The following is a 14,357-nucleotide window of genomic DNA, read 5'->3' as shown; positions in this document are numbered from 1 at the left end:
TACACCTGGCCTTTCCTATAGCAGCTCTATAGTGGGGGTGTTGAAAAGCAAAATCTAACTTCAAAGATGATTTTGTTGGAGAAACATCTCAAAGTATTTTCTATTTCAAACACACATTCAGTTCAGCTCAGTCGCTCAGTCATGTCTGACTCTTTGCAACCCCATGAATTGCAGCACGCCAGGTCTCCCTGTCCATCACCAACTCTCGGAGTTCACTCAGACTCATGTCCATCGAGTCAGTGATGCCATCCAGCCATCTCATCCTCTGTCGTCTCCTTCTCCTCCTGCCCCCAATCCCTCCCAGTGTCAGACTCTTTTCCAATGAGTCACCTCGTCACATGGGGTGGCCAAAGTATTGAAGTTTCAGCTTTAGCATCAGTCCTTCCAATGAACACTCAGGACTGATCTCCTATAGAATGGACTGGTTGGATCTCCTTGCAGTCCAAGGGACTCTCAAAAGTCTTCTCAAGTTCAAAAGCATCTTCTTCACAGTTCAAAAGCATCAATTCTTCAGTGCTCAGCCTTCTTCACAGTCCAACTCTCACATCCATACATGACTACTGGAAAAACTATAGTCTTGACTAGACAGACCTTTGTTGGCAAAGGAATGTCTCTGCTTTTCAGTATGCTATCTAGGTTGGTCATAACTTTCCTTCCAAGGAGTAAGCTTCTTTTAATTTCATGGCTGCAGTCACCATCTGCAGTGATTTTGCAGTCCCCCAAAATAAAGTCTGACACTGTTTCTACTGTTTCCCCATCTATTTCCCATGAAGTGATGGGACCAGATGCCATGATCTTCATTTTCTGAATGTTGAGCTATGAGCCAACTTTTTCACTCTCCTCTTTCACTTTCATCAAGAGGCTTTTTAGTTCCTCTTCACTTTTTGCAATAAGGGTGTGTCATCTGCATATCTGCAAAGGCGGTGCAGGAGCAGCTGAGAGGAGCTACCCCATGCCCGAGGCCATGGGCGGTGGCAGGGAGGTGCTGGCCAAGAGGAGCTACTCCACGTTCAAGGTCAGGAGGGGCGGCAGTGAGGAGATACCCCTCGTTCAATGTAAGGAGCAGCGGCTGCACTTTCCTGGAGCAGCTGTGAAGAGATACCCCACGTCCAAGGTAAGAGAAACCCAAGTAAAACACACATTATTGCTTTTCTTTTTCTCACTCTTGGATTCTCTCTTAATCTAACTAACCAACTCAAAAATTCAAGTTGGTTAGACTAAGGTTTGTAGCCATCACAGGATTACATTTTTAGTTTACTAAACTACTTCAAGATGTATATAAAAAAAATGTTAATCTGTAGTACGTGAAATGTCCTTCCAGGGATGACAGCAGGAGCAGATAAAAATCATGCTGAAACATGTAATACATTGTTCTCCACATGGGAGAAATGTTATGGACAATTTTTTTAAATTCATTTTACTCTTTTTGGAAGTATATCACCAAAAGGAAAAGAATGATCTTACTATAGAACTACATACATGAAGCAAAGTCTACTATCATGTGTTTATAATTTTTTACTTGCAAATTTTTAATAAATTTGAAGGGGCTTGGAAGGTTTTTTGTTTTTCTTTAATATTTGAGTTTGTATATACAGTCCATGGTTTTGGGTCTAAAAGCCAACTTTTATGGAATGGAATAGAACATAGATCCCTTGATTAAAAAGTCTAGTGATTTGAGTATTCTTGCCTGGAGAATCCCAGAGACAGTGGGCCCCCGTCTATGGGGTTGCACAGAGTCGGACACGACTGAAGTGACTTAGCAGCAGCAGCAGCAATGAAAATAGCTGATGCAGTGGAATTAAGAGACAATTTCCCAGGCCTTGGCACAAATTATTCCTTACAAATAATGATTCTGCATAACTGGGGAATGATTTAATATGTGGTCTTGGTAAGCTGCAAGGGTCTTTCATCTCATTTTCTGATCACAATGTCTATCTCCAAATTGTTTAAAATGCGCCTTAGCTTCTACCAAGGTACCATCAAGTGATAGTCCCATGAATAGTCCCAAGTTAATTCTTGTGCTGCCAAGAAAGTCAGAATTTTCATTACTTCTAAAAGCTTTTAACCAAAAGTTTCAGATACATAGCATTTTAAGTTAAAACTTCTCTGGAAATGACTATTTTTGCATTTTAGCATCCTACTTGTACATGCAATTTGCCCTAAGTAGCTCTCAAGTTTTCCTTTTAGCTGGTATTGCCTTAGAATGAAATGAACAGGTCATTGTGCCTTTTAATCAACACTGTAGTGTGATCTTGCTTGCACTGTGACCTGCTCTCAAATATGCTTGTATCTTTTCAAACATGCTGTCTACAGCCTAGGGGAAGAGAAAATACTGGGTTGTTGCCTTTTAAAAGTTTCATATAACAATACCTGTAAGAATGTCAAGACATTTGAATCACATTTCTGCAATTACAACCATAAACAGAAGAATGAAGGTTTTTCTTTTTCTTTGGAGAATAAGGATCCTCTCCAACTATAAACTAGATTGAATCTTGAGCAGCCATAGACAATACAGAAATGAACGGGCATGTTTGTGTGCAAACAAAATTTTATTTATGAACACTGAAATTTCAATTTCATATAGTTTATATATGTCATGAAATATTCATCCTTTCAATTTTTTCAACTGGTTTAAGATCTAGAAACCATTCTTAGCTCTGGGGCTGCCTAAGGACAGGCAGAAGGCTGGGTTTAGATCTTGAGCTGAGTTATAGTTTGCTGTAGTGAGCAGCAGAGCCAGGATTTGAACCCAGGCAGTATAGGTCCAATGAGCTTTTAACATACACACACACACGTGTGTATATATGTTCATATCATCATATTGTATATATGTATACATGTATATGTGTTCATATATACACATATGTGTGTATACATATATTCAATATGATGATAATGATAGTAAATCACACTTTTATAGAAAATTTAGCAAAGGATGAAAGAGAAAATAGCAACCACCCATAAAACCACAACCCAGGACTTCCCTGGTAGTGGTGGTACAGTGGATAAGAGTCTGCCTGCCAATGTAGGAGTCACATGTTCGATCCCTGGTCCAGGAAGATCCCACGTGCCATGGAACAGCTAAGCCCATGCACCATAACTACTGAGACTGAACTCTAGAGCCTGGCAGCCACAGCTCCTGAGCCCACGTGCTGCAATTACTGAGGCCCGTGAACCACAAGGATGAGTAGCCCCCATTCACCACAGTTAGAGAAAATCTGAAAGCAGCAATGTAGACCCAGTGCAATCCCAATAAATAAATAAAATAAAACATGCAGAGGATTAAAAAAAAACCACAACCCAGAAATAACCACTAGTAATATTTGATACAGAGAAGGCAATGGCACCCCACTCCAGTACTCTTGCCTGGCAAATCCCATGGATGGAGGAGTCTGGTGGGCTGCAGTCCATGGGGTCGCTGAGGGTCAGAACTGAGTGACTTCAGTTTCACTTTTCACTTTCATGTATTGGAGAAGGAAATGGCAACCCACTCCAGTGTTCTTGCCTGGAGAATCCCAGGAACGGGGGAGCCTGGTGGGCTGCCGTCTCTGGGGTCACACAGAGTCGGACACGACTGAAACGACTTAGCAGCAGCAGCAGCAGCAGCAATATTTGATATCTTCTTCCATTCTTTGTCTACTGTACACAGCATTCAATTTATACATTTTAGTTTTTCACTTAACATAAACATTTTTCACATTTCCACACAGGCCTCATAATTATAATAATGAATAGATGCACAATAGTTCATTTTAAATGTACTAGGGGAGATTGCTGTTTTGGGGGGAAAAAATCCCATAGCTAAAAATTTCATAGAGGAAAGAATCTTTTAAGTTGGTCACTTTTCATTTACCTGCTACATCTTTGCATTTCTAGGAGCTGGATTTATTTTTAAGATATTTTGATCTAGACCATTTTTAAACACTTAGAAGTCTTAAACACTAGACCACCAGGGAAGTCCCTCTAGGAGTTGAATTTTTTGAAGCGACCCTGTTTGCTGGCAGGGGTAGAGTAAGAAGGCTTTGGAATCCACCAGACCTGAATTTGACTTTTCATTGTCCATTCATTAGCCAAATGGCCCTGAGCAAACCATTAACTTTTGTTACTCCGAGATTAACTGAGGTGATGTTCAGGGACACCTCAGTTTTCCTTTGTTTCAAGATAAATCAAGACCACCATATGTAATGTCTAGAACACAGACCCAGCACAGAATCCTGGTCACTTGGTAATAGCCAGCCCTTATGTTTCCTGCCACTCACCACTCCCAGTGCCCAACACTAGCCCAGGAATTAGATTCTTTCACTCAAGACTGTAGAGAAAATGTTCTTTTCAGTTTTGAGCACCACAGGAGTCTTCTTCCCTGAGTGAGAATGGACCGGCAGGAATGGGGATAATGAGAAGGATTAATAAGGTAGGTGGACCTGCCCTGAAAGCGTCCACCCCGCCCCTCGCCACTCCTGCCCCACCCCCAACCAGGAGATTTAGATCAAAGTTCCCAAACTGAATCGATGGCCTGGTGCCTATGACAGCAGGTGGCATTCTGACTTCAGCAGAGGCTGTGTTTGATTTCACAGGTACAGCGGATCTCCAGCCCAGACGTCTGAAAAGACTCCGGAGCCGAAGTCCATGAGCAGCCAAAGCTCTGTGGAGCTGCAGAGGGTGGCGGCCCTCCCAGCCCAGGGTTGCAGCAACAGTGGCTTTCAGGTGAGCAGAGCTTTTGTTTTATATTTAAGACCAAGTAATTAATGTTCTTTCCTGGCCTTTCTGGCAAGTTTCTTCACTAAAGCAGAGGTCTTATTGTAATGCAATAAGGTTCTTAATGGTTCTCTTTAAGCCTATTATTCTTTCCTTCTTGGGTTGACAAACCTGAAAAGTCTCTCAACTGAACCTGTTTTGATCCCTGACCTGCCCTATCACCTGAAAACAACACTTTCCTCTCCTGCTTGTGTTTAGGGCTCATATGGCATGGATATAGTATTTACATACAGTTTCCCAAAGAACTGGTGAGTGGGGAAGAATGGGGAAGAATCTAGATCCTGAACGTAGTCAGCACCTCAGAGTTCCTTCCTCTCCCTCTTTCTTTAAGTATACATGTGTATTCTTTTTTTCCCACCAAAGTTCAAACTTTTTATTTTGTATTGGGATATAGTAAATTAACCAGATTGTGGTAGTTTCAGGTGAACAGCAAAGGGACTCAGCCCTAAATATCCCTCAACCCCTTCTCCCACCCAAGCTGGCATATAACATTGAGCAGAGTTCCAATCCTTGCTGGTTATCCATTTTAAATACAGCAGTGTGTACTTGACCTTCCCAAACTCCCTAAGTATACCTTTCCCCAGCAACCGTAAGCTCATTTTCTAAGTCTGTGAGTCTCTTTGTTTTGTAACTAAGTTCATTTGTATCATTTCTGTTTTGATTCCACATATAAGGGGTGTCATACAATATTCCTCCTTCTCTGCCTGACTTACTTCACTCAGAACGGCACTCTCTAGTTTCATCCATGTTGCTGCAAATGGCAGTGTTTCATTCTTTTTAATGGCTAAGTATTATTCCATTGTGTGTATGCACCACATCTTCTTTATCCACCCCTCTGTCAATGGACATTTAGGTTGCTTCCATTTCTTGGCTTTTATAAATGGTGCTGCAATGAACACTGGGGTGCATGGATACTTTTGGATCATGTTGTTTTTTTTTTTTTATGAGTATATGCCCAGCAGTGAGATTGCCGGGTCATATGGTATCTCTATTTTTAGTTTTGTAAGGAACCTCCATACTGTTCTCCATAGTGGCTGTACCAATTAACATTTCCACCAACACTGTAGGAGGGTTCCCTTCTCTCCACACCCGCTCCAGCATTTGCTGTTCGTGGATTTTTTGCTGATTGCCGTTATGACTGGTGTGAGGTGATATGATTTGTATTTCTCTAATAACTAGCGGTGTTAAACATCTTTTTTGTGTGCCTGTTGGTCACGTATATGTCCTCTTTGAAGAAATGTTTATTCAGATCAGAGTTCCTTTTTCTTAAACCAGGTATTAAATCCCCTGTCAGATCAGGCCTGGGTACCTGCCCCACACAGCTGGGTTTTGCAAACTGTCTTATGTCATCAACCAAAACTCACTGAGTGAGTAATGCTGCTTGGCCCAGGTCCATATGCCACAGGAGACTGTCTCCAGAAAATACCAGGCTTTCTGACTGGGTCTGGGACAGGGATTTTTCAAGGCTCTTCCCAAGCATGCTTCCTTTCCTAAGCTGACACTCAACCTGCGAAGCCATGTGAACAGATGTCAGAAATCCCCTAGGTTTTAACTTCAACACACAAGCAAAACAAATGTTTAAGCAATAGCAAAGAAAGGAACAAGGAAGGTAAAAGCGTTTGACTCAACCCTGAGTTGTCCTGAGTCTTCCGCAAGTTATTGTAACTTCCCTGATCCTCAGTTTCATCATCTGCGTATTTATCACAGTCATGCTCATCTCACAGGGTGTAAGTATAGGGGAGAGAAAATCTTTCCCTCTTCTGTCTTAGATTCAGCTCCTAAGGTCTGTGACTTAAACTGACAAATGGGAGATTAAATAGTAGAAAAGGCATACAAAGTGTATTAATATTTTTAATTTTCTGTACACATAAATTTCACAGAAAGAAAGTAAAAATCCCAATGAAGCAGTAAGACTCAGAATTTTTTAAAAGGATGATAAATTGTGGAGAAGTGTATAGACAAAGGAAAGCAGGATTGCGCTTCTAGGGTCAATAAATTGTGGAGAAGTGACTAGGAAATATGTGGCAGTAACTACTGGAAGACAAGATTAAGATACCTGTGAGATGTCTCCTCACAATCTCTGCCTCCAGTGGTACAGATTGTTCAAGTACTGACCAGGTTATCTGTCCAGTGCTAGACCTTCAATAAGAATTTCCAGAGACACCTATTTACTCAGCATGGTTGTTAACTGCCCCCTAGATATGGCCACCACCAGGGAGAGAGCCAATTCAACAGGAATAACAAACTATTCTGTATCACAGATGTTCAGAGAACATCAGGTGTCGCTTAAGGGTAGGCAAGGATTTCCCAGATAAACAGGGAAGGTTGTGAACAGAGCATCTCAAACAAAGAGAACTGCCTGTGCCCTGGCCCAGGACCTGAAAGAGCCTGTGTGCTCTCGGTAGAGAGGATGTGGAGCTGGTGGGGTGAAGGGAGTGGGGGAGGCTGGTGTTAGACCATGTGGCCTCCAGGTGTGCTCATCAGATATTCAAGAAGGAAACGATCAAAATTTATATGATCAAAGTATTAAAGTGCTCCAGCACTACTTAAAGGTGAACAGAAATGGGAAGAGATTTGTGTGTGGTTGAGATACCAGTTAGGTTAGTCTGATGGTCAGAACCAGGTTATAGGCAATGGAAACTGATGCTGGGTGACAGTATTAATACTAATTAGAGGCCCCCCTGCAGTGGGATTGTCAGGGAGTGGAGTAAGAGCTCCCCTGCCCGTGAATATTTCCACGACTTCCTCTGTAATATACGTAAACGACGTATGTACTATATGGTTTCTTTAAAAACGGTCTTAATTCACTCAGGCTGCTGTAACAAAATATTGTGTTGGCCAAAAAGTTCATTCAGGCTTTTCCCATAAAATCTCACAGGAAAACTCAAACGAACTTTTTGGCCAACCCAATATCTCGGACTAGGTGGCTTGCTATTGTTCAGCTGCTAAGTCTTGTCTGATTTTTTGCAACCCTATGAACTACAGCACGCCAGGCTTCCCTGTCTTCACTGTCTTCTGGAGTTTGCTCAAACTCATGTCCATTGAGTCGATGATGCTATCCAAGCAACTCATCCTCTGTTGCCCCCTTCCCCTGCCTTCAATCTTTCCCAGCATCAAGATCTTTTCCAACGAGTCAGCTCTTTGCATCAGGTGGTCAAAGTATTGGAGCTTCAGCTTCGGTCCTTCCATGAATATTCAGGGTTGATTTCCTTTAGGATTGACTAGTTTGATTTCCTTGCAGTCCAAAGGACTCTCGAGAGGCTTCTCCGGCACCACAGTTCAAAAGCATCAGTTCTTCGATACTTAGCCTTCTTTATGGTCAAACTCTCACATCCATTCATGACTACTGGAAAAACTGTAGCTTTGACTATACCAACCTTTGTCGACAACGTCCCAAACAAACTTTTTGGCCAACCCAGTATCTTGAACTGGGTGGCTTATAAACAGAAATGTATTTCTCGCAGTTCTGGAGGATGGGAGGTCCAAGATCAAGGCATCAGCAGATTCAGTATCTGGTGAGGCCCCCATCCTCACAAAGACAAAAAATACCAGGGAGCTCTCTGAGGTCTTTTTTTATAAAGACACTAACCCCATTCACAAAGGCTCTGCCCTGTTGAGTTAATCATGTCCCAAAGTTTCCATCTCCTGACATACCACTCAGGGCATGAAATTTTCAAAATAGGAATCTGGAAGTGGGGGGCAGTGAGGCATAAAGTAGCAAGCCTAGCACAATGTGCACATAATAATAGAAGCTCTTGGTACTCAGGTTAAAGAGAACGACACATCCACATTTCTAGCTTGAGATGTCAACTTAGAAGTGATTCCCTTTACAGAGATAGAAAATCTAGGAATCAGGTTGGAGCAAGGAAGAGAATGACTTCATTTTGAGGCCTGTTGTTTGAAATTCAGATGATACTGAACATTCAGATAAAGATGGAGATGAAGCAGGAAGCTTCATGCACACCTGCAACAGAGCCTGGAAGGGACACTAAACTTTGGGGGGGCTGTTAGCAGAGAGGTGGGCAAGGGCGTGGATGAGACCATGGGAAGGGAACCCAGGGAGCGCCAGTGTATCAGGAACTGGAAAGTCACAGGAAGAGAGGACAGAACCAGGTGAGGGGGGAGAGTCTGGGGAAGCTGAGGGGAAAAGAACTGCAAGGTCAAAAGCAAAGACTCCTCCATGGAGGAGACAAGTTCATTTGATTTGCTAACTTGGATATCACTGATCACTGGGGGCAGGGTGGGGGCTGGGGACAGTTTGTGTTGTAAGTAGGCATTAAGAGCCTGGAGAAAATGAGGATAGAAAAGACATTCCTCTGGCAGAGGGGAGAGAGGTGGGCTCAGAAGAGGCAAGATCAGAGTTGCAGGCAGGGTTTTTCCAATCACTGTAAAATGTAACATGCAGAAAAACACATGAAACCAGATAGACAAGGTATGAAAAAATACCAACCAGGTCAAGGAACAGGACATTGTCATCCCTCAGCTCGGACAGTCCCATCCTGCACATTTTGTTCAACTGCCTCCCTCCCTCAGTATAGCAAAATAAAATAGGGAACTCTAGCCAACATCTGGTAATAACCTACAGTGAAATAATCTGGAAAAGAATATATAGAAAGAACTGAATCACTTTGCTGTACACCCGAAACTACCAAAACATTATATAAATCAACAATAATTCGATTTAAGAAAATGAAATAATGTGGTGATTCTGAAAAACAAGTACCTCCCCCCTTTTCCGGGGTTTGTTGTTGCTGGTTGTTGCTGTTGCCATTATTGATCCTATTGGTTTGTTTATTGAATTAACTGAACTAATTCTATGGAGTCTGCATTTATTGTCATGTGTAGCCACTCAAGGCTCTGTTCAGTGAGTTTAATAATTAGTTATGGATCTGACATAAATTCCCAAGTGCCTGAAACCAATCAATGTCCCCGTCCATGCTAGGGGCTCTGTGACTGCTGGGGAGGTTGTCCACAGTCCTCCGGCAGGCCCGCTCCAATTCCATGCTTACTCGACTCTGCCTCTGTTGAGTTTCCACATCAGCCAGAGATGAGAAGTTTTATTTTTCTCAGGTCTTTCTCAGGCATCCCTGGGCTTCTAGTTTTCCTTATGGATATCTCATTCTCCAACTTTTCCTTTACATTTTTGTTTATCTTGCTGTTTTCTCCAACAGTCATCACCATCTCAGGCAGCTGCCTCCGATGTTAAACCATGGCCCTCAGGGAAATAGTATTGGGTGAAGGATGACTCAGGAGACACAGGTTTGATCCCTGGGTTGGAAGATCTGCTGGAGGAGGGCATGGCAACCCACTCCAGTTTTCTTGCCTGGAGAATCCCATGGACAGAGGAGCCTGGTGGGCTACAGTCCGTAGGGTCACAAAGAGTCGTACACGACTGAAGTGACTTTGCATGCATACACATACACGAATGCAGACTCAGATTAAATAAAAACAAGCCTTGTGAGCGGGAATTGCCAAGGAACTGCAAGACAGGTCAAATAAGGGCTGTGATCTTGAAACTAGACTTTGGGAGGGTGACATTCCCATTTTTTCTCTTCCTTAGGATGCTAGGCTGCTTAGTTTTCACTGCTATTTCAGTTGTTTTTCAAGGTCATCATGACTCTGGGGAGAGTGGAATAGGACCAGAGAGTTCAGACACCACAAAGCCTGCAGTACTGAGATTCAGTCATTGTATTTGGAAAAAATACTCTCTGGATTGTCATAAGCCTTTGGTTAACTTCCAGAGCTCCAAAAAAGTGATTTTGACAATTTTGCCAGTGTTCTTGTTGCCTTTGTGAAGGTGAGGAATTTGAGATGTTCTTACTCCATCATTCCTGCCAATGGTACCAATAATCTTAGTTTATATATATATATATTTTTTAATTTTGGTGAGGTCTTCTTTTCTGCATGGGCCTTCTCTCCAGTTGTGGCAAGCAGGGACTACTCTCTAGTTGCAGCTCCCTGACTCTAGAGCATAGGCTCAGTAGTTGAGGCACACGGTCCTAGTTGCTCCAAGGTGTAAAGGATCTTCCCAGATCAGGGATTGAACTGGTGTCTCCTGTATTGGCAGGCAGACCCTTTACCACTGACCCACGAGGGAAGCCCAATAACCTGAGATTTAAATAGCAAAGCTAGACATGTCATAAAGGAGTATGTGTATGATTAAATGATGAATGGTTCTAGCCACATCTGAGGTTTCAGGAGAGTGAGAGTAGCTTTGGGAGGCACGCACCGTATGATCAGTCATGAGTTCAGCAAGGACTAAGGTTCTGAGGCTTTCAGCCATCATGGCTGCCTTTTACCAAAACTGGGGAAGAATTCAGGCATCTAATGATCACAGGAAAAGGAAAGGAGAAGAGGGAGATTAAATGCTTTATTTTCCTTCCATGAATATCCCTTCTGATTCTAAGAGGCTTCTTTTGAGGTTCTACATGTTGATTGCATGGAGTAGAACCTGATTTGTTATCTATCTCTGGTCCTGATTGTCATGCAGATGTCATGTCAGTGATGACTGAAAGCCCTTGATCAGTCATGGGAACACCAGTTGAAACTGGCTCACAGGGTACCGTGTGCTGCCAACACAGCCCCAACCTCCAGACCTCTAAAGGATGGGCTGCCAAGGTTTTCAGGAAAATGTTCTTACCTCAGTTAAGACAGATCCAAGACTGGTTACCAGCCTTCCTGACTCTCTCTCTCTTTTACTACTGATTATAAAACTTCCACTCCATAAGCTCTTAATTTAAAAGGAAGACAGTGATGCTTGCAGACCCATTTTATCTAGACACTGTTGGTGTTGATGACAAACTAGGCCCCGGATGCTAACTGAACTGTTATTTGTCAAAAAATATCAAAGGTGGGAGAATTTGAAATTTATATAGAACAGATTATTGGGAGCATGAACCCCAAATCTCTATCATGCCACAGAAATTTGGAATTTTGTCTTCATATTGCAGATTTAGGCAGACGAAGAACAGCATGATTTTCACTTAAAGCCAGGCTCTAGAGTTGGAGACATCTAAATTCACTCCACACATGGGCTAAGACCTTTGGCCCAGAAGCCATTTATAATCATGGCATGCCTGGTCATACTTTCTTTTTCCTTTGAAAATCAGAAAGAAAGAGAAGGTAAATGTCTTATATCCTTTGACAGTAAATAGAAGTTTCTTATGAAAATCCTGGGAGTCACAATGTTAAGAAAACTCTCATGGGTTTTCAGGAACAAAGGAGATGATTACTGGGAATGATTGTCAGGAAATATACCTGAAGACATCTTGGTGTTCCTTCCAATCTCCTGGTTTTATAAATTCAAGCCTTTGTTTGTCTCATTCCTTCCAAGAGCCAAAACTCTTTCAACATAAAGCATAACATTTATTGATTCAACAAAAATTTATTGAGTTCTGACCTCGTGCCAGACATTATGCTAGGAGCTGAAAACAGGGAGCCTCTGTTAGGTTAAATTAGGTAACAATGGCAAAGTAACAGAACATAGTATGTAAAAAGTGCTATTCATGATGCAAGGAGGTGATCTCCCCTAGACTGGGAGTTGGAGAAAGTTTCCTAAATGTTCAAAATGAGTATCTACAGGCTTTCATTCCCTCACTAACTCATTCTACAAATATCTTTTGAGCACCTACTCTGAGCTGTTGCTGTTTGGTGTTCAGTCGCTATGTTGGGTTCGACCCTTTTCCCTGTCCTTCACTATCTCCCAGAGTTTGCTCAGACTCTGAGTCCATTGAGTCGATGATGCTATCCAAGCAACTCATCTTCTGTTGCCCACTTCTGCTACTGCCTTCAGTCTTTCCCAGCATCCGGGTCTTTTGCAATGAGTTGGCTCTTCGCATCAGGAGGCCAAAATACATGAAGCTTCAGCTTCATCATCAGTCCTTTCAGTGAATATTCAGGGTTGATTTCCTTTAGAATTGACTGGTTTGATTTCCTGGCAGTCCAAGGGATTCTTACACATCTTCTCCAGCACCACAATTCAGAAGCCATCAGTTCTTTGGTGCTCAGCCTTCTTTATGGCCCAATGCTCACATCCATCCATGACTACTGGAAAAACCATAGTTTTGACTATGCAGACCTTTGAGCTGAGTGGAAGGAAAATGCTCATTAGGGCCCAAAGTGTATAATTCCCCAGGCCACCATGTCAAGAACTATTTTTCTCATATGACATTATATGGAGAAGTCAAGGCCCTGAATGAAAAGATATGAGAGACACGAACAGGAAGATGGAGAGGGTGGTAACGAGAGGAATACAGGAATAGAGGACAGTTCTTTATTCACCTCATGGCTCTTTGCTAATTTCAAAATCTTGGTCCCAAGAATCTAAAGCCAATACATTTACATTTAAAACTGATTTTCTATAGTCTGTGGACTTAGGAACATTCTCAAATAAGTTAGCCAGCCAGATTATAAGAGGTTGCCACTAAAGTCATGGAATAAATTCCTCATTAAGAGGGAGGGATAAATTAGGATCACATGTACACACTACTGGGCTTCCCTTGTGGCTCAGCTGGTAAAGAATCCGCCTGCAATGTGGGAGACCTGGGTTCAATCCCTGGGTTGGGAAGATTCCCTGGAGAAGGAAATGGCTACCCACTCCAGTATTCTGGCGTGGAGAATTTCATGAACAAAGTCCATGGGGTCGCAAAGAGTCGGACATAACTGAGCGACTTTCACTTTCACTATACACACTACTATATATAAAATAGATAAACAACAAAGACCTATTGTATAGCATAGGGAACTATAGTCAAAATCTTGTAATTATACATACATACATACATACATATATATATATATATATATATATATGAGTCATTTTGCTCTACTCCTGAAACTAACATGCATTATAAATCAATTCAGTTCAGTTGCTCGGTCGTGTCCGACTCTTTGCGACCCCATGAATCGCAGCACGCCAGGCCTCCCTGTCCATTACCAACTCCCAGAGTTCACTCAGATTCACATCGATCGAGTCAGTGATGCCATCCAGCTGTCTCATCCTTGGTCATCCCCTTCTCCTCCTGCCCCCAATCCCTCCCAGCATCAGAGTCTTTTCCAGTGAGTCAACTCTTTGCATGAGGTGGCCAAAGTACTGGAGTTTTAGCTTTAGCATCATTCCTTCCAAAGAAATCTCAGGGCTGATCTCCTTCAGAATGGACTGGTTGGATCTCCTTGCAGTCCAAGGGACTCTCAAGAGAAGCAGAAGATATTAAGAAGAGGTGGCAAGAATACACAGAAGAACTGTACAAAAAAGATCTTCACGACCAAGATAATCACGATGGTGTGATCACTCACCTAGAGCCAGACATCCTGGAATGTGAAGTCAAATGGGCCTTATAAAGCATCACTACGAACAAAGCTAGCGGAGGTGATGGAATTCCCATTGAGCTATTTCAAATCCTGAAAGATGATGCTGTGAAAGTGCTGCATTCACTATGCCAGCAAATTTGGAAAACTCAGCAGTGGCCACAGGACTGGAAAAGGTCAGTGTTCATTCCAATCCCAAAGAAAGGCAATGCCGAAGAATGCTCAAACTACCGCACAATTGTACTCATCTCACATGCTAGTAAAGTAATGCTCAAAATTCTCCAAGCCAGGCTTCA

The 14,357-nt window shown here is 42.4% G+C and overlaps 1 protein-coding gene across 1 annotated transcript in view; it reads left to right on the top strand.

Moving 5' to 3' along the window:
• The first annotated feature begins 4,626 nt into the window (after positions 1 to 4,626).
• SLC28A3 (solute carrier family 28 member 3) overlaps positions 4,627 to 14,357 on the top strand; it is a 64,422-nt gene continuing 54,691 nt past the window's right edge. Inside the window, exon 1 of the mRNA XM_052645327.1 lies at positions 4,627 to 4,704. Coding sequence (XP_052501287.1) covers positions 4,627 to 4,704 — 78 coding nt within the window. The remainder of the gene's footprint in view (positions 4,705 to 14,357) is intronic.

This window comes from Budorcas taxicolor, chromosome 8, assembly GCF_023091745.1.
Source record: "Budorcas taxicolor isolate Tak-1 chromosome 8, Takin1.1, whole genome shotgun sequence".
NCBI lineage: Eukaryota > Metazoa > Chordata > Mammalia > Artiodactyla > Bovidae > Budorcas > Budorcas taxicolor.
Note: the sequence above shows the minus strand (reverse complement) of the source record. Positions and strands in the feature narration are given on the sequence as shown.